The 20972-nt window shown below is 36.3% G+C and overlaps 2 protein-coding genes across 4 annotated transcripts; one reads left to right on the top strand and one right to left on the bottom strand.

Annotated features, from left to right (window-relative positions):
* Positions 1-331: 331 nt before the first annotated feature.
* Positions 332-5058, top strand: LOC136825397 (tetratricopeptide repeat protein 36 homolog). Of its 2 annotated transcripts, none has more exons than XM_067081707.1 (5): positions 332-537; positions 2434-2544; positions 3356-3544; positions 3882-4054; positions 4770-5058. In XM_067081707.1, exons 2-5 carry the CDS (start codon positions 2442-2444, stop codon positions 4860-4862), a joined length of 558 nt encoding a protein of 185 aa, XP_066937808.1. In that variant the 5' UTR covers positions 332-537; positions 2434-2441; the 3' UTR covers positions 4863-5058. The 2 variants fall into 2 exon arrangements, with proteins under 2 accessions (XP_066937808.1, XP_066937807.1); XM_067081706.1 differs by lacking the exon at positions 332-537 and adding an exon at positions 1086-1208.
* Trp1 (translocation protein 1) lies at positions 4956-20861 on the bottom strand. Of its 2 annotated transcripts, none has more exons than XM_067081704.1 (8): positions 20734-20861; positions 15176-15299; positions 14867-14963; positions 13424-13781; positions 13089-13222; positions 12090-12276; positions 9513-9676; positions 4956-6417 (listed from the first exon to the last, which is right to left on the bottom strand). In XM_067081704.1, exons 1-8 carry the CDS (start codon positions 20809-20811, stop codon positions 6213-6215), a joined length of 1347 nt encoding a protein of 448 aa, XP_066937805.1. In that variant the 5' UTR covers positions 20812-20861; the 3' UTR covers positions 4956-6212. The 2 variants fall into 2 exon arrangements, with proteins under 2 accessions (XP_066937805.1, XP_066937806.1); XM_067081705.1 differs by having other exon boundaries at positions 19947-20755.
* Between the last annotated feature and the right edge of the window lie 111 nt (positions 20862-20972).

Here is a 20972-nt window from a genome sequence, read left to right as displayed (position 1 = left end):
ATTATTTTCTACTGCATCTTTCTTTCAATCTCTTCCATATAATGTTCATCATTATCAATGATTTTCTTGTTTTAGTGCCAATTGTGCATTTCGTAAGTTATCCCAATCTATAACAATTACTTGTGGCATTTTCTTACGCGCTGGGTATATTACGTCATCAAGGATTCAACAACAATATTCCTTAACTGGGTTAAGTTTTTGCTTAATGATATAATTGACTTTATCTGTCCATATAGCCCACTGTACAGCACATCATTTACATAGATCCTTGTTTTACCTCATCCTCGCTTTAAAGGATTTGCACTTCCTTATGGAAATGTCTCCTCAGACCGTAGACCAACCTCCTTCTCCCGTCAGGCCCCAATGTGCCCTCTGGGCAAGAGAAAAATGGGCAGGGCAGTACTCAGTAGTCACTAGTCAGCTTGACTGGACACGCATTCTCAAGGTGGTCCGTCTTGAAAGTCACCTGGCCAATCAGTGTTTATAACTAAATTCTGAGGCACGGACAGGGAGATACACCACGGAACTCAAGACCAGGTAAATGGAGTATACGATTTCGTAAACAGTTATTTGAAACTTTGATAGTACAGGTTACTTTTAAAGGCGTAGATTACTGCAAATTTTTTGTCATTTTTAAGCTACGTAGATAACTACGCAAGCACAGACCAAGGTCTATATACGGACAATGGTTTTCAATTTCGCCTATCTGAGATTCGATGTTTAGATGCCAGGTAAGTTTACCGTGTGTTATATATGGGTTATGTAACTTTATAGTGAATATTTAGCGGAAATCACTGAAAATATTAAATATTTACAGTTTAGTTCGGATAGTATTACTGTTGTTGTGCCGTAAAGTTTTTCAGGCCTGTTGGAAAAACGCACTGCGGGTAAAGTTCTTTAAAACGTATATGCTGTTACTGTATATCGTTCGTACATTTAAGTTGAGTCAATGTTATACCCAATTTCGTTAAAAAAAAGTAGCAGTTGATTAGGGAGAAAACTCTGCAAATCATTGTAGCAAATACCTTTCAAAAAAATAAAAAAAGGTTGCATAATTTCTTCTCTCGCCTACTTATCCAGCTACCTGGTTTAGGGTGGTGAAGCGAGCAGCTGACCTTGATTAGCGATGCCAGTCCCCACCACAACAAATAAGTCCTCCTACCAGCCTCCCTTTTCTCTGTTTTCTTATGACGTTTGCGTCTTTGAAGGTGTCTTAACATTGATGAAGCAACTTTGTTTCGCTGCCTTGCACATGTTCTCTCTCTCTCTCTCTCTCTCTCTCTCTCTCTCTCTCTCTCTCTCTCTCTTCTCTCTGCACGTAGGTATCTAATTTGGAAGTTCGTTTGGCGCGTTAATTTATTGGAGCTGCTTATTCTGCATTACATGTACATTTTTAATAATAAGCGTTTTTAACATTTTAATAATGTGTTTAATTATAAAAATATTTTAAGACAATCAGATCACAATACCGAGAATTCTTTTAATCTATTCTACTGAGCATAAGAGCACTTACTTGTCAATCTCATGAGCTCAAATTACAGTGGGCTACGGCTATAGACCACCTGTAAAAGTGTTTAGTTCTTGAACAATAACTTCATAGATATTTTAGTTTTTTTTCTTCGCGTTGTTAAGTTTCTTCTTTGTACTTATCATTTTCCTTGCATGCAGTAACTATTCAAATTCCTACCGTGCTCAATCGGCTGGGTATTTCCCAACGTTGGTGCCCAAACCTTTATCTCACATTCTTATCACGTACCAATGCCCACATTACTGTAGCTCTCTCAGGTCTCTGTGGTTGGTTATTCTTAGAGATCTTACTGGGCCTTACTTGGTCTATCAGTCAAGCTCGTCCCATTCTAGTTCCTGTGTATCTTGTTTCATAACTGTTTCTGAATAAATGTCATAATTTCTTCTCGAATGCTTCTGGACTTTTCATATATCTCATCCACATTCGTTTTAAGAGGAGCTGTTTTGGAAAACAAAACATTGCTTGGACAGATACGAGGAACTAAATGAATTAGGAATAGGATGACGATTAACATCTTGAGGAACACAGATGCCCTTCAGGCTTTTGAGATGGGGTGAATATATTTGTGTCCTAGGTAACGAGAAACAAGTGACGCGTAGTGTTGTAAAGTGTACAACCTACGATATTAATTTGAGGTATTACTAAAGTTTGCCTACCCAAATCTAATCAGTCAGGAATCATTAACATGCGACCCAGAGTACGATGAAGCCTCAAACTAGTTGTCATTTATTGTACCTCATAGATGACTTAATTTATACATGTCATCATTACCTAATGAAAAGCATTTAATTTGAGATTTTCCCGTGTTAATAGATTATCTTACGTTACCATACAAGAAATGGTTATAAGCTCCAAAAACCTGGCTCATATTTTGACCATTCATTCCTTGTCATTATTCAACGCAGCAGCTAAGATGACTTCAGCATCTGACAGAGCAATTCTCAACTCCATCTTCAATCCTCTTCTGCCCGTTGGCGAGTGCGTCTATGAAGAAGATATCCCAGCTGAACTTAAAGGTAAGAAGAATCCTGTTTTTTTTGGAAATATAACTGAATGATAACTTGCTTAATGTGGGGTGAGATATGCCATACATACAATTTCTCTGACAAAACAGGGTCCTTACGTCCATCTTGAAGCAATAGTGCTTCCCTGTTTAAAGCTCTGTTCAAGATGATCTGCAGCCCTTTTTAGGGCAAGTGGCAGTCATGAATTTTTATGTAGTCTTTTATCCACTTCACTTTTAAGCTCTGAAGAGGCATCCTTTCTTTTTTGCCTGAGTCTTTACATCCTCATGGTTAAAAAGGTTCGTCATTAAAATCGTCAAGTTCACTTTGGCAATCATGCTGTTTATATCACTATTCCTGATACTAATCAGGTCAGATTTTTCTCTGCAGTAAACACCTGGCCCTTAGTAACAGGAAATATGAATTAAAAACTGAATATTTCTTTTGATTTATGCAACACCCTATTGCCTGGTTTTGGCAGCTCATAAGGGCAGAATAGCAGTACCGTCAGATAAACAATACAGTAGGTATGCAAGTGAACGGACAGAAATAAGTGTTCCAAAAAAAAAAAAAAATCACGGAGACAGGGTGGAAAAAGATCTGGACAGGCTCTCCATCCGGTGAATTTTAATTTTGTGAAGCAGCTTTAACATCTTCTCGACACATACATTAACTGAATTTACCAAAATGTTTCGTTGATAATTTGCACTCTGACTCCTGTAACGTAACAATTCAGTCTTTCATGAAAGGTTCAACATGTTTTGCCGGACTTTTAAACTTCATACCAACCAGGGAATTATCCTGTGTACTTTATCTTCTCCAGATGCTGATGACGACAGCCCAGAATGCCAAGAAGCAAAGGCTCTGGAACTTGAAGGCGTAAAAGCAGCGGAGGCAGGGGATGTGGAGGGTGCAATCAAGTTCTTTTCAAAAGCTATTGATGCAGCTCCTACAAGAGCTTCTGGTTACAACAACAGAGCGCAGGCGCTGAGACTACAAGGAAAAATTGAAGGCAAGATATTTACCATGTTATCAGAATACTTATCCTTAACGGGAAATGTTACGTACGCTTTGTGAACTAGTTGCGTGTTGCACTGCAGGTACACAGAATGCAATACATGTCTGAATGTACCAAGTGATCTCCTTCAATATGGATGAAGTTAATCTACTTCAGCACTAACCATAACAGGGTGGGGATATCCTTGTAAAGTAATGAATTGGACGGCTTTTATTACAACGCTGTGGTAGGTAAGTGGGGAGTAAAACTTTTTCAAGTTTTTGAGCTTTTAGGAATAATATAGAAAGTTGGATTTAGCAGCAAATGGTTTGCAATTGCTTACCTCTTGCAGATGCAATGGCTGACCTCAACAAAGCCATAACACTCTCCGGAAGTAAGGGCCGAGCCGCCTGTCAAGCCTACACACAACGTGCCATGATCCACCGACTACAGGACAGAGAAGAGTCAGCGCGTGGCGACTTCCAAGAAGCAGCGAATTTGGGTTCAGAGTTTGCTAAAGCTCAGGTGAGCCAACTCTTTATATTAACCTCATATTTACTGCCACTCCCCCATAGCTACTCTATGCAATAGAATTCATGGGGAAAAGGGACGTAAAACAATTTGATATCTAAAATACTTTGAAATAAAGATCAAAGATATTTTGATTCTTGTAGATTAACAAATATTACCTCAGCTGTAGTTCAAAATCAGCAGCAGCTTTGTTTGAATCTAAGTGGTCTAATTAAACTACGTAACCACAGTGCATGGAAATACACATTTGACCTATGCTTGTCTACCTCATCACAATATATTAACATTACCATCTTACAAAATGACAACTGTTTAATACCCTTTATATACAGTAGATATGGCACACTAACCTGGTATGCATACATAGCTCAACTTTTGCCTGCTCCAGTCCTTGCATCTTTAAATATTTTTTATTCAGTAAACTATGGCATTAAACTTAAGCATTTTTGCTTTGTTTATAGAACTGTTTTTCAGATGATGGTCACATCTGCCACAAAATGACAAGATTTTCCTTTAACATTAATGGACATTTAAGATTTGACTGACTGAATTCAATTTACTGTAGTTTTATCTCTGGCCTGTAGCTATGTTGTATACAGTTAAAAGTCATTTTGTATTTTAATCCATGAAATTGATCTAGTAAAACATAAAACATCTACGATAAATATACAAGTTACTCTACCAGAATTCATCATCACTTGTTTTACAGCTTGTTCAGATGAACCCCTATGCTGCACTCTGCAACAAAATGCTTCATGATGTGTTTAGCAAGCTGCAAAGAGGAGAATGTGAAGGTGTGTAATTTCCCATCCACCTTATCTACGGACTCGACAAACAGTTACGCCAAAATTCAAGCGTTTTTGAAATGACTGTGTATAGGTTGGCAAAACACAGATTAACAAAAAAAAAATATTTTACTTCAAATGATGATTACATGCAACAGGAGATGTGAAAATTTTAAATTTAGAGTATTAGGACAATTACATGTAGCTTTAGAACCACGACTTTTATTTACCCTCCTGAATGCCCAAACCTTGCATACGATAATGCTGTGTTAACACTATGGTGACAGACTCGGACAAGCCATTTTCCATTTATAAGATCAGTCTTATTTGGTTAAAACAACAATGCTTCCTTTTCAGACCAGCAGAACTGGTAGTCACCTGTCACCAGAAACTGAGATACTTTGCCATGTATAAAAGCTATACATTATTAATATTCTTGGAAAAATTTCCTATAAAAATGTGCTTTCTAATTGTCATTTGGATTAGGAACAGCTAGAGTATACTTCAGGAAATAATCATAACTAAAAAATGATAAACTCATACAATTAGCCATGTCTCAAAGTTACAGCTAAGTCCCCATAATTGCAATACATTAATATTCCAGTGTTTCCTTTGTTACCTTCAGCTCGAAAGAATTGGAAAATTGCGAAAAGTCAAATTCACAAGTCAACGCAACGAAAGCCGCAAGATCTTTTGCGTGGTACAATTTGTGTGTCGCACAAAATAATGTAAATGGAATAAGACCCTCTATGACTGACAAATTATACATAGTATAACATTATTTCAGCGGTACTGCAATAATCACTTTACCAAGGCTGTCAATATAGTGTTAACAGATTCAAAAGACCTTAATAAAGGGTCACTAATATAAATTAAGAAAAATTACCACATGTCCACTGAGGTTACAGTATTGCAAATCTTATCAAAATATATTATGCAAAAACTCTTATCAATTAAGTGAAAAGTACAAAAAAAAAAAAAAAATTATAAACATACCACATGAACATACCTGTAATCTTAATTCAGTAAGATGAACTACAGCTATGAGAAATTAAATGTCTAGTTTTCTAGTTTTGCACAATGCTTACATTAACCGATAATTTTGTTTATTTGTGCAAGTCTCAATACTCAAATTACTTAAAAAAATTGATATAAAAACGATTATTACAGAAATTTTCCTCGAGAGCCTTTCTTATAGCTAACAGATCTCTCAACTCTTGCAAATTGAAATGTACTCTCTAAACATGACTGAAATGATATACGTCGATGATCGTTTATGATTTTGCATAACACTAACTATGCTTTAATTTTCTATCACATCCAAGTAAGTAAGCATCTATATATATAAAACCAACTTAAATCTAAAATTAACTCGAGTCATCGTTTATTGTACTCTGCTTATCGAGTTTTATTTCTTCGACGCCCGAGCCTTTCGGCTCGGCCGTCTCCTTCTCTTCCACATTTTCCAAGTTGAGTGTATCCACGTCTTCTCTTTCCACCATCTCAAACGTCTGCGAGTTTGAATTCTCAGATTCTGTTTCACTGGCAGCAGTCTGCTCTTCAGTAACAACTCTGCAACACAAAAGAAAACATTTTGATGGAAACAGTACAATTCATCAGTTAAAAAACCAACCACCAATCAGTCTATGACTTAAAAAATCACCTTCAAAATACTGTACTATCATGCTGCATTTTACATATCAAAGCTGGTCACACAGAATGTAGAAAGGACAAAATTAGAGAATTTACACGCTTCCTTGGTAGGGTATGAAGACTGTCCACCATAATGTCAAACTACATTTCATAAATAACTGCTGACTGGGAATGATTGTTACAGAGAGCTACAATTTACAACTCTTATTCTTGTCTAAGTTTGAATATATTTCATGCACCACATTTTGTATTATAATCAAACTTTCTCATATGTTAGGTTAGGTAATCACACCATTACAATAATTTCAAACATACCCTCTCTTTTTGTCATAATTCATGATCTGTTACTTTCTGCAGTTCCACTCGTAATACTATTTATAATGACCCATCCTTGCTTTGAATTTCTCTGTAGAGTTAGTACAATTCCTTGGCTTGGCAGTGCAGGGGAATAAACTGTTGATTCAAGTTGATTCTTAATGGTATCTCATCTTTGTTGCCTGTAATATTACCTGGTGTTTTGGTAATCTTTTCTGTAGAAAATCTGGACAATTTTGGACTAGTCTTACATTTGAGGGTGTATTTTTATTATTATTATTATTATTATATGATTATTCTTTGCTGTTGTTATTGCTATTATAAATGTTTATCTATTGTCAGTTATAATTTTTCATGTCATTGTCAAAATACAAAATTTTTTGTTGTAGGTGGTAAACCTTTGCAACAGCCCTCTCTCATCTACCCACTCAATAACAGAAATTCGTCCATAAGGTGTTAAAATCTATCGATCAATTGAAAACCCAGAAGAAACGAAAGAATAAGAGAACAAGGGGAAAAGATCTTACATTTTTCAGCCCTGTTCATTCGCCTCTTTTCCGAGGGGGAGAATGTAAGTAGTTTAAGAGACTTTTCCCTTCTTAGCTGTATTTTTGTAGAGCTACAACAGACAACTACTGTATTCCGCACATCTGTCACACTTTATGTACATACATTCACACATATTTACCAATATTATTATTATATTACTATCATTATTATTATTCAGGGGACGAACCCTATTCACAAGGAACAAGCCCACCAAAAGGACCATTGACTTGGAATTTAAGCTTCCAAAGAATAGTGTGGCATTCCTCTGAAAGAATTAACAGAAGGTAACAGAAAATACAAAATGAAAAGGATTATTATTATTATTCAGAAGTTGAACCCTATTCACATGGAACAAGCCCACCACAGGGGCCATCGACTTGAAATTCAAGCTTCCAAAGAATATTATTATTTATCATTATTATTTACTATTATTATTATTATATCATTCTTTAGAAGAAGGCCCTATTCATGTGGAACAAGCCTGCCATATTGGGCATTGACTTTAAATAGCTATAATTTACAAATAATTTTTTCAAGATTTATATGTTACAAAATAACTGTCCCTTTGGTAAGTAAAGTTTAGCCCAAAGGTATAGTCATTTCACTAAATAAAGTATGTGTATTAACTTTCATATTTTGATTCTAGCCCAAAAGTACTTGGTCATTTCACTAAATAAAGTATGTGTATTAATTTTCAGATTTTGATTCTAGCCCAAAAGTACTTAGTCATTTCACTAAATAAAGTAATGGTATTAACTTTCATATTTTGATTTATGAGTCTCTCAGAAACAGTAAATATAAAACAGAAAACCACAGACTGACATACTATTGGACCCCTTAGTCAATGATAATATTTATGCAAAGATCAAATTCATTCCTGCTCTTTGCTGATGTCTCCTGAATTTCAGGTGCACCAGTTTTATTTTCTATTCCTTCATATTAATCTATTTATCACCTTTTCCTATAACTTGTCTCTTTCTGCAGGCTGCTTTCCTTTGCAACCCTCTTTATTTTCCCATGACAAATTGAATTTACGACTACAATTTACTCATATTACTTACTACACACCTAAATATAACGTTCCAGCCTGTATAAACTGAAATCATGTACCATGCTAAGAAAAATACATTTAAATCTCATGCAAAGTCAGAGTTCAGTGACCAGCATAAGGTAAAGTATAGAAAGGGCGAGACAACATATTTACTATAGAAATGACAATACACCTACACATGGTGACAGCTCTTAAATCAACCATAATCATCTAGGTGACATCAACTGCTAAATAATAACAGATAAATTTACAATTTCTTTAAACTGTTAACACAAAAATTTAGGTGATCATGCGAATATGGCTATTTATGCGCCAACATTTAGGAGCAACAAACTAGCAGCCTGTGCAATTGCTTTTGTGATTACGAAGGTGAATTTCACATTGATTTCAAGATTAAACAAAATTAAATAGCAAAATAAAGCAAGACTGTTACTGTTACTAATCTGGTTACAAGACAGCATTTTATAACAATAAGCAGCTGGTCAGTGCACCATGAACAATGGTGGCACTAGAGACCACCTAACATTTTTATACTTTATTTTTCACAAGTACAGGGCCTATAAAACACTCTAAGCAATGAGTGACTGTTATGGAAATTAACAAAAATAATGGATACAACACATGAAGTTACAGTTTAATAAGTTATAGATTAGGAAAAAGTATTATGGAAAGGTATACAGCATGATGAATACCACATCAGTACTGTATATATATACTGTACTGTAGACACCACCCTACTTAAGAACAAGTTACGTTCTGGACGGCCGTTTGTATGCTGAATTGTTTGGTTACTGTACCCTTCGTGCCTATTTAAGTACAGTATGATACAAAGTCAATACAGTACTGTATCCTTTTTCATGCTGAAAAACAATAAACTGTACATACAGCAATGTATGTACAGAATAGGTACACAGAACAAAATTTTAACAAAGGGGAGCGCTCTGAACACAATTTTAATCTGCGATCCCGCTTGTTTGTATCTTTGAATGTTCGTAAGTAGGGTGGTGTCTGTACACCTTACAGGGCACACTGCACCACAAAAGTATCTGGAGTAACGACCAGCACCTGCAAATGAGGGTAACGAACGTGATCGTCTTACCTGTCAACGTCTGTATCTGGTCTGTCTGTCTCAGCTGCCGTGTCCGGACTGTCAATCTCTGCATCCGACTTTTTATCCTCCTGTTCTTGTTCGTGGTCAGGTTGATGCTCTTCCTTCTTTTTCTTCTTCTTCTTCTTTTCGTAGCCCTCCCCTCGGTATTCATACTGAAAAATCAAGGGATGCGAGAAGTGCAAAGTGCAGCGAAGTGATGGACAACAAGCGAGAGTGCTTAGCTACCTTCTCCTGCACGTACAGAATCTAATGTGACACATTCAGTGCAGATACAAGAACTTCTTAGGAAATACCAGGATGAAATCTTACTAATTTTTTTACACACAGTAACCTGACATGGCTGAAAATGTGGAAAAATACGGTAAAAACTCAAGTTATCAGGTATTCTTGTCAAGTAGTCTTAACACTTTTGAAAGTTTAGTAGCTGCAGTTTAAGGTAAACATATTGTTTCTCAATTCGTTTCATCATTACACACAAATGCCGTTCAACTCGGCAAAAGAATCAGGCCATTTTACGCTTAAAAAGGCAAAATTTCAAAACCCCAATGTCATATATATATTTACACAACTGACCCTTGAGACCTGCTTGTTTTGGACTTGTAGAATTTTCATCTGTAATTAAATTGATATTTTTTTTTTAGTTTCAAGGCCATTCAAGTCATCCTGCAAATGACTTGTGTAGGTTGGAAACATAGAGAAAACTAAAAAAAAGTTTAGTGGGCCAAAAATACACAAACATATTAGTCTGATTTACCATCAATACAATATTGGATACACATATTTGTAACAAGTTAATTTTATAAGTCACACACTTATGCTCACAAACCACATACAATGTCCTCTGTAGAAAAATTTGTAAGCTAAAGCTGCGGATGTTGAGCTAAAATTCATGTTGTAAATGCTTAAAACACTGAAAGTGAAGGAAATGGCAAATGAAACAACTGCATCATATAAATAAATTTTTTAAAGATACAAAAAAGCAAATTTTAAACAGAAATCCCAATGTACTTTCTAATGGTTAAACCCAGAATCCTGGCCTCACCTTCCACCACTTCTAAGACCAGCCACTCTGCCTCCTCATACAGAAGGTATGTATATGATTTCATGTGTAATTGTAGCAACTGTTCAACAAGAGCCACACTGGCATATTTGTGTTGCATCATCATTTGCACCTATATTGTTCAATGTTGCATAGTCATTGTGTGAAAGACTAAGAGGGCATGTATAGGCAAGTGGTATTTTTAAAATTACCCCAATGTTTTTCCAACAGGTATTGTTTTACAAACTTAATATAGTGAAAAATACAACAAGAATGTGCTGTATGTATACTATAGTATCACAGTACCATACAGGTATGGTTCATATATGCGTATTTTCTCTCTCTTGTCCTATACTGCATTACTAATACTACACTGTTCACTAAAAGGGATGTATTGTACTGTACTGTATTGTATATAATTTGGTAAATAGGCAACTGGTTATGTTTAATATTGTACATAATGTGGCTAATAAACCCGATAGCAATCCTACACATGTATAGTACTTAAAGAATACAGTATGTAGTAAATCCACGAAGGATGAAGGGATTAGAAAACATATAAACACATCCTACCAGTATTAAACAATGCAACCTTCAATTATTCCAAAGCAAGCATGCAGAACACAAGGTTCCAGTTGGGACATTATTAGACTATTCACTGGAAGCATTTGTGACCTTAGCAACACACTCCTCAACCCACAACTAAAGGTTAGTCAGCACCCAATAATCACGCTACCTAAACGAGCTAGCACTTGGCTAGCCTCCCCACCAGCGAATTATCGTGCCACTCCACGTTCCCGAAGATTCCCTTTGGAAGCCTGCCAGTACCACAGAAATTTTAAGTATCTACTGACAAGAATCTTGTTGCTTCCTAACGTCTACAATCTTATGCCTTAAATTTGTCAAAACCAAAGGATACATATATCAAAATAATTTTAAAATGGTCATTTTATATTATTAAATAAAAGTAAATGCTGCATTTACAATTTACTAACATTATCACCTCTCATCTTGACCTATTAAAAGCTCTGAGCTTATCAATATGGGACTGGTATAATGAAGCCAATTCAGGAAACATTCTATCAAACTGTTCATCTATGACATTTTTAGACAAAAAAGTGACAAAGGTAAATGTGGGAGTAGAACTTCCAACTAAGTTATGAAAACTACAAAAAATGAATGTAGCAAAACTATCAGAATAGTCATCCTCCTAGCAATAACAGTTTAATCAGCCGAAAATCGTGTCATCACACATTTTTCTATGTAATGTTAACCTTAAAAAAACTTACATTGCCAATAAAAGTAACTGCGGAACCAGCGTTTCTAACTAGGGAAGCCTAATAAAGTTGAAGTTAATTCAGGAGTATTACTATGAACTAATTTAGTTATTTAACTTAAGAAACTCTCTATAGAGGCAATCATAAGGAAAATTCCCTCTTGACTAGTTCTAGATGACAGCATTTGTACCTTACCTTAGAGAACTCAGTATTCACAGACAAAGTGGTAAGTAGGAATACAGTACTTACGTGATACAAAGGCCAAAACGATGCGAAGAATCCCACGTCCTCGGTGAGGTTGGGCAGCAGCCAGAGATGGTGGTGACCCATCGTGAGAATCCAAATGATGACGAACACAATAAACCTCAAAACTGCCAATCCCAATATCACGCCCAGGAACCCAGCAGCTGCGACACTCAAGTAATACACTCCTTTTCTGTAGTGAAGAAGAAACACACGAGTTACGAGAACGGACATACAAAATGAAAACAAACCATTTACAATAAAATTCTGTCTGGGAATATTCAAGCCTGGATTCGATTTGATTTATGGAAGCTTGGTCTGATGACCTGGCACTGCAAAGCCTGGGTTAGAACAAATTTCATTCTCTTAAAGTACTAGAATTTAACCTGACCAGAGAGACAGTCCAAGACTTTAAAAGGGTTAACTAAGATTTGTTCTTAAAGACAAATAGCACGGGAAACTGAATATTATAATTTCAATTCAGCACTTTAGGGTTCTGAAATCCTCAACCCCAGACCTAGATCACAAGAACTATGTGCTACAAATGAAGTGGAAAACTGCATCAAGATGGTTCACTGCTAACATTAATCCTTTGAGCTAATCATAAAAGGCACCATCACTTCAAACATCAAAAGTGATTACTGTTACTTCAATATTGCTGTCAGTCAAGAGAAGACACCAACTAATCATATCAATGATGGCATCTAGCTTTACAAAACCACCTTGGCCATTATCTATGGTATTTTATCAAGGATAAAGCTAAAAAGCAACATTTGATAGTTAGTTCAGCAAATACTGGAATGCAGATATGAAGGAAAAAATAAAAACCAATTTCCAATAAAATGCCAAACTTTCCTTTTCTCCCATCAGTAAGTAAGAGGGAAGGAGTGAGAACATTACACAATTCGAATAAAATTTAAAAAACACATAAATATTCAATATTCATAAATAACCACCAGTATCTTGTGATAAGGATTATGCATGGCACACAACATGAATTCTCACCTGACACTTGGAGGCCACAATGGGAAAAGACAAACGGCGATGGCACCAAAGAGACAGAGTGCACCGGCTATGTAGTACCAGAAAGGAATTGGGTCATACATCCACACGTAGGCATCGGCTCCATCAATAAATACCTGAAAAGTAAAGGGTAGGCATAACTAAAATCCTCTCTATTTCATCAAAATCCCTCCACTGATAAGAACGAAAATACGAATCTTTTTACATTGAGGTCAACATAAAATTAATGGCACTGAGAGTGAAGAACCCTAAAGTCTAAGAACCAAATGACAAAACTTAAAGGCCTCGAAGCAAGAAAAAAAGTGTTAAAATCTTACCTGTTCCAAGTGCATGTCAAGCTTAATCTTCGACTTCTTTTTCTTCTTCTTCTCTTTCTCCTTCTCATCCTTGTCATCTTTGGCATCTTTGTCTGCAGTGTCGTCCTCATCTTTGCTCTCTTTGTCCCTCTTGTCTTCTTCCTCCTCCTCTTCCTCTTTTTCTCTTTCCTTCTCCTTCTCCTTCTCCTTTTCCTTCTCCTTCTCAGCAGGTTTTACCTTCTCGACATCCTTCTTTTTCTTATCTTCTTCCACCTTTTCCTTCTCGCGCTCTTTTTTCTTCTTCAGATCCTTGGGCTTCAAGTCCTTGTCGGTGATGGGGATCTTTTTGGCTCGATGAAAGAACTTGAATTTTAGTAATCTGAAATAAGGTTTTGCTGCATGAATATTTCTATCAGTGTAAAGTATAGGCACAAATAACATGTGAATAGAATATAGAATTTAGGCCAAAGGCCAAGCACTGGGACCTATGAGGCCATTCAGTACTGAAACGAAAACTTCCAGTAAAAAGCTTTGAAAGGTGTAACAGGAGGAAAACCTCAAAGTTGCACTATAAGAAAATTGTTAGGAGAGGGTAGAAAGTTAGAAGGAAGCAAGAGAATATGAACAAGGTACAATTAAAGGAATGAAAGGGGTTGCAGCTAGGCCGAAGGGAGGCTGCAAAGAACCTTAAGCAATGCCTACAGCGCACTGCATGAGGTGCACTGACAACACTAGCCCCCTACATGACAAATAACATGTGCTACTGAATGTAATGCTTATGCCTATTCAGGAGTCCCAAGTAACTGGCATTTCTTGGAAAAATGGAACTGCTATAAACTCCTTCTATATATTTTTTTTAGGGTGAAAGGCTAATGTCTTGCAAAAAACCTCCAAATAGAGTCAACACTACTCTCTCTCTCTCTCTCAACTAAAATAACTGGGTACACTTGAACCAAACACATGCCAAGCACTCAACTATGATCTCTATAAAATACAGGTATGCCTTAAATCAAAATGCTCCTTTGCTTACTAAACATTTTTAATTCATTCAAAAATACCCGCTGTACAGCACATGAAAATTATGCCATACCTTAAAGATAAATAAAGCAAGGTTTTACTTCATGAAATGAATTCCTGTACCTACAAAAAATTTTGCCTAAAAGCATAAATCTGACTGATACAACCACTACGGACAATTTTTCAGACACAACATGCTATCAACGATGAAATAAGAATACACTCAGTTACACCTTCAGTGCACATTCACTTAAATAAAATTACCCTTACTCAACAATGTATAACTACATACCCTTAAATAATAATTGCAGTCTTTTATAGTTTTTGAGTTTTACTCCTGCTCAAAACTTTTACTCCACCAAATACTTGAGAACTGATTCACTACACTAGTCCTGAATGTAAATATAAACCTTCAAATTCAAATTATAAGCAGTTGACATTACTTACTTATTACAATAGTCAACACATGACTGGCGGTCCGTGAACAAAATGTCTTTCCCTGTTGCCCATTGCGAATCCAAGAGGAGGTCAACAGCTTTGTTGGCTGAAAATTAAAGGACAAAGAATATATAAACAGACTGACGGTAGGAGCTTCAACATAAAACAAAGACTAATTCAAATCATATACAACTTTGAAATGACTTACGCAAATGCCAGATTAGACTTACACCGTAGAAACAAATGACTTTGTGATAAAAAAGCACCAGTTCTTCTGTGATGTAACAACTCAACAATAATAATCTACAGGGTATTTACCATAAAAATAGTTGACCTGGTGATTGAGAAACTTTGTTTTCTTCGTCGGACAGTTCTTCTTCAAATAGGTAGCCACTGCATAATGCTGTTTTGTTGGTTTTTCTTCAACAGGGATTGGGATATCCTGAAATTGACAGGAGTGTAAGAAATGGATAAACATACACCTAACAGTCTTAAAAATGAAAATGCTATCTTCATTTCTAACGATGAAAATAACGCAATCGTTATGACTTACAGCTGTGTCAAAATACCTACTCTTTACAGTTCTGGTCCTGAATCATATGCATATTCCGAAGAATATGGAAAATGTCAAGTATTGATCTGTGTAACAAAAAAAACTACTGTGTCCAGTGGAGAGGTGCAAATAAATCTGCATGTCTAATCTAATAAAATAAAAGCTTGAAATTCAGGTTACTTCACTTAATCCTACAGGGAATAAACCAGACCTACTAACATCTGAAGGTTAAAGGTGGCAAGTAAATTTCACCATGGTGAAGACTGAGCACTCAAGTTTGAGACAAAAACACAAAACTCTAACGCTAAACCTCACCCCTAACCAGCATTCACGCAACCTTAGACATAAAATAGCAGCCAACTGGCATTACTCCCTATATAAAAATATTTCTTGGAAGAATACATCACAAAATAATTGTTTTCATTACCTTGTGGCTCAAACATTTACTTAAAATACACAGTTCTGATATGGGATACAGTGCTGTATTCTAATTTTTTAGAAGTGTAAACCACAATATATCACAGTAGCTTTCACCATCACACCATAGCAGTGCTTCATTCTAATTTTTTGGAAGTCTAAATCACACTATGTCACATTAGCTGTCACCTTCACAAAGAATTGTAACATCAAAATCCACCATGCGAAATTCTTTTCTCGCTTTTGTAGAATGTAAACATACTTTTCAGTAATGATCTATACGGCTAGACCACAGGCCTGCAAATGCAATCAACATCATGGCGATGCTAAAAAAAATCTTTTCCTAAAAGGTCTGCCTTTACTCTTAAATCAAATCAAATAATATGCAGCACATCCTCTCTTGAGAATAAAAACAGATAAACAATTGTACAGTAGTTAGTCATCCTTCGGTGAAAATGAATGTTTCTCATTATTATCACAAAGAAGGAAAAGTACACCTGGCTGTGTTATTTAGCAAGAAAAGCATCACCTTAAATCACTAATCATTCAAATGGAACTGAAAAAAATTGAGTCGTGTACCATTACCATTTTTAAAATTTCTAAGACTTATGCCTATTGCAAACAGTTTAAATGGTTACCATTTACATATTTTTGATGTTATCACAGTACAAAAGCTTTCTGTCACCATTTACATATTTTGATTTTACCAGAGTTCAAAAGCTTTCCGCAATTTGCTCAGCAATTCTTTAGTGAACTTTGCCTCTTTTAACCTTCAATATGATTTGTGGAAACAAAACTAAATATGAAAAATGATGTTTTTAAGTATACAGTGGTATGTACCTATGGTTCTTCATAAAAATTTCCAATCTTTAGAATCTGAGAATGCTATCCTACACAGTTACCAAAATGGGCTGAACATAACACACATTCTGGGACAAGGAAGTCCACATGGTGGGTAAGAGTAAGAGATTTTAGTTGCAATGGCTGAGGAGTTTACTCTGCTACATCATTTCCGAGCAACATTTCCAACCCAAATGCCTCGCTCTGAGACACGTGACTTTCTCCTATTCGTCTTAACAGTACAACACAAGAGCTACAACAAATTCTGTTGACTCTAAGAGCTACCTCTTGTACACAGCATGTAACCCGAGTCAATGAAGGGTATTGCACATGAAAGGGCCACAAAGTTCATGCTTATTAAATTACAAAAAAAATAGGTGTGTAAAGTGAGAATCAGATAAAATAACGTAACAAATAAAAGACATTTCCTTCCACTCGATGCTATAATGTTGAATATGGACACAGCCTTAGTGAGCAAACTGCAAATTGTTTAAGAGAAAGCAAGCCTAAATAAACGCTAGGGAATTCTTATCAAAAAACAAATTTACATCTCCTACATTCAAAACACTATGTAGCATAATTATATCTGTGATTAACACCACACTTTATGTTCAGCAAGCAATAACACACTGCATGCGGAGATAATTGAAAAGATTTCTGAACTCAACAAATTAAGAAAAAAAAAAAAATTAGCTCTTCCTCTGACATTTTATAACATCAACAAAAAATAATGAATCACAAAAACTTGTGATCGTGTTGCTGCTTTCGTGCTACTGAAGCCATGACCAGTGCTGAGCTGAGCAAACAGTCAATAACACATCTCCGCACGGTCAAGAGATATAAAAGCAGATGCTGAAGTATAAAGGCAATAGATAAATTAATGACAATGGTTGTGTCAATACAAAAATTTCACCTCGTCTTTATCGGGAGTGCAGCGCTTTATATAGGGACCCGAAGGTTCCACGACATCCTGTGATAGAAACATTGACTTAAAAACTGATTAAAAGTATAAGAACCATTTACCACTTTAAAACATCCCCTAACCAGCTTAATGATTAGCCCCCCCTGCCTTCAAAACTATCATTATTATAAAGTGTATCATTGCTTTCTGTCGTGTGGCATGCACTACACTGATAGTGGCAATAAACCTACCTACACTGCCCATGTAATTCAGACCAAGATCTGATCATGAGTGCCCAGAGAGTGTTGTAAGTTTGTGTGACAGTTTATGCAACTTTGCATTGTGAGAAATAACAGACAAATTCCAAGCTTAAGCAAGAGACCCTCCAGTAGCCCAGGCAAGACCTTAACATCTAGTCTTCAGTGTCTCACAAGGAGTGCAGAGTTTGTAAATAATTTCAGCATTAAAATCTGGTAAGGCTATAACCTATTTCTGATAGTCAATATAAGAACCAAAAAATGCACGTACCCTACAATTAAACACAATGCTGACATGACTAAAAAATGATTTTCTAAATTGAAAAATATAAACACATGATAATCTATAAAGAATCATAATGCCTGAATAGGTGGTCAGAGATATAAATTTGGTGTATGTCAAACTTTGAATAAGAGAAGAACTGTTGCCCACTTATACTCATTTAAATACCATACATAGGATGGCTAAGGCATTCCCAGAAGACAAAATACAGTTCAGTGAAGTAAAATTTATGATTTATAACAGAAAAACAACAAACTAAAGAATTCCTGGAAAGTAAGGACTGTCCTTCACCTATGAGAATCACTTGGACATCTGTTAAAGAATAATAAAAAAGTAAAAAAAGCCCAGCATATCAGTACATGCCAAAGTTTACGTCACAAAATCTTCTCGATTGTCCTTTACAAAACCGAAACTTATTTTAGCAATACTATTTCATAACTAGGAATGAGAATTATCGGATACATAAAACAATTTCTGCGATACTATTTCACAACTAGGCTTGAGAAGTTAAGGGAATACTTAAAACAGAGTATACTGTCAGTTCAATTTTGAGGAGGCAAAATCTGGGCAAATGTAGAAATATATATACTTCAAAATTAAAAACACCATCAGCTTATTACACTAAAAGTACAACTGTAACCTTGGATCCATAAACTTATTACCCACATCACAATATACAGTCAGGCAGAAAAACCAACAGGATGACATTTGCTGAAGCACATCTCGAGTTAAGACCTTATGTACGATGCTTCAGATTCAACAAAGAATTACAGAACAGTAAAGATACTCCAACTAAGTACTACACCTAACAGCTTGCATTTTGTTGTTACATGGCCAATTTCATTCCCTTAAACAAGGTGGGATGAGCCATTACAAACTATCCTATTTTTTATATTTCTCAAAACATAAAGGTCCTGCTCAGAGGTCTCCTAAAAATGCATCGGAAGTGAGGCGGTCAGTGGATCTAACTAACCACCTTGGTTGGGGAGCTTCATCTTTTAATTGGTCTAGGTCAAATTATGATTCTTGCTTGGATAATTAATGCGGCGTTATAATAAAGCTGAAAGGTTGTATATGTTGGTGAAAAGTTTAATATGATGCTAATAGATAGCCCTATGAGGTCCATCTACTGAGACCCATTAATTTGCCACCATTTTTTAGTTTTCTGGAACAACTTGTTCTTTGGTGTCAAGGCTGTTCTGAATAGATATGAATTCAGTTCTTTAAATTTTCAATGTTTTCTCAACTTTTTAGTTTTTACAGAAAATCATTTCAAGCGTTTGTTCCTCCATATCTTCAGTGTGTCATGTTTAATTTTTATAAATTTGTTGAAGCTCCTGCGAATAGTGAAAAGAGTATCTTAAATTCTCTTTGTTTAAATAAACAAATTTCTCATGAAGATGGGGCCTGGTTTATTGTATGTGTTAGGAATTTTTTTTTTCTGGTTTCTAACAGAATATCTGCCATTCATCACTGAGCTAAGCAATCACTTGACTGCATTAAATATATGATTCTGAGCCATTTCATTAATAGTGCCTACAAAACTGACAAGCCGTCTCCTCAAGAAAGCCTGAGAGAGAGAGAGAGAGAGAGAGAGAGAGAGAGAGAGAGAGAGAGAGAGAGAGAGAGAGCATAGCCTAGGCTTCATTTTGCAAGACATAATAACTGAATGTGACAAGAAAATACAAAACTGTAGAAAAGTACAACTGGTTCAGTGCAAAATAGCCCATCCCTATTCAAGCATAGAAAAGCCATATGTTATAGGCCCAGACGGGAAAATAAGCTATTATACGAAGCCTGTTAGATCTAGTATCCACCACTTTCCCTTTAGGTCTTACCTGTAATCTTTTCTTCGACATGATGGCCCAGAAGGAAATTCACGAATACGCCTAAGTTATGCGATCAGGTTATAGGCTTTGGCCTACGGCAGCTAAAATGAATAAAAAGGTAAAACTATGATAAACTGATTCTGTTGCTAGGATGTTTGAATCTGGGCTCACTTTCGTAGCATATGGAACTTTTGGTACGGAACACGTCCCTTGGCCTTCGAGATTTTTCAGGTTCGCGACTTCGAACAAAGGTTCAAAGGAGGCCCACCAGTTGGAGAACGGTAATCTAAACACCTCTAAACGTGAACTAAGCAATGATCTTCACTTTCCGGATGGAACACGGCTTCGCTCGCTGACAAAAACGAAGCCAAACGAGACTAAACAACCCCGGGACGCTAGGACCTCCTCCTGCCCCGAAACCCAGGAGCCACCAAACGGCCTCGTCACCCAGAAGGGAGCCACCACCACCGCCACCACTACACGACGAGGACTTATGCAAGGTGAATCTGCAACGAACGGCTGGAGGGGGGGTCAACGGCCTCCTCCGCCCGTTACGTCCTACGAGACGTGAATGACGTATGAGCTCCTAGCGGCGGCGGCGATGACGCAGGAGGCCTAAAACAGCTGTTCCCGAAAGTACGTCGCCCCCTTCGACTACAGCGGCCATTTTGGCGCTTTTAGGACCCTTGGCATCGTGTTATTCGGCCTCTAAAGTGTTGGGGATGTGTCGGAGGTGCGCCCGAAGGTGGGGGGATCGTGTCGGGGTTATAGTGTAAGGGGAGAAGCGGGTATTTACCTGAAGTCTTTTCTTGTTCTTTCTCTTCTCGGCCATCATGGTTTTCACTGTGGTCTTCTTCACTGCTGTTGTTGTCATAAAATTGAGGTCTGATTTGTACGTAGTTCTTCGTTTAATATTATTTTGAGTGCAAATTTATAAATTATAATATATATGCTTCTATTATAAAATATTATTTAGATATTTAAATAATTTCTTGAATTTTTATTTAAGATATAAGCTTCGTATACATTAGATTT

The sequence above is a fragment of the Macrobrachium rosenbergii genome, chromosome 37 (genome assembly GCF_040412425.1).
Source record: "Macrobrachium rosenbergii isolate ZJJX-2024 chromosome 37, ASM4041242v1, whole genome shotgun sequence".
NCBI classification, from domain to species: domain Eukaryota; kingdom Metazoa; phylum Arthropoda; class Malacostraca; order Decapoda; family Palaemonidae; genus Macrobrachium; species Macrobrachium rosenbergii.
Note: the sequence above shows the minus strand (reverse complement) of the source record. Positions and strands in the feature narration are given on the sequence as shown.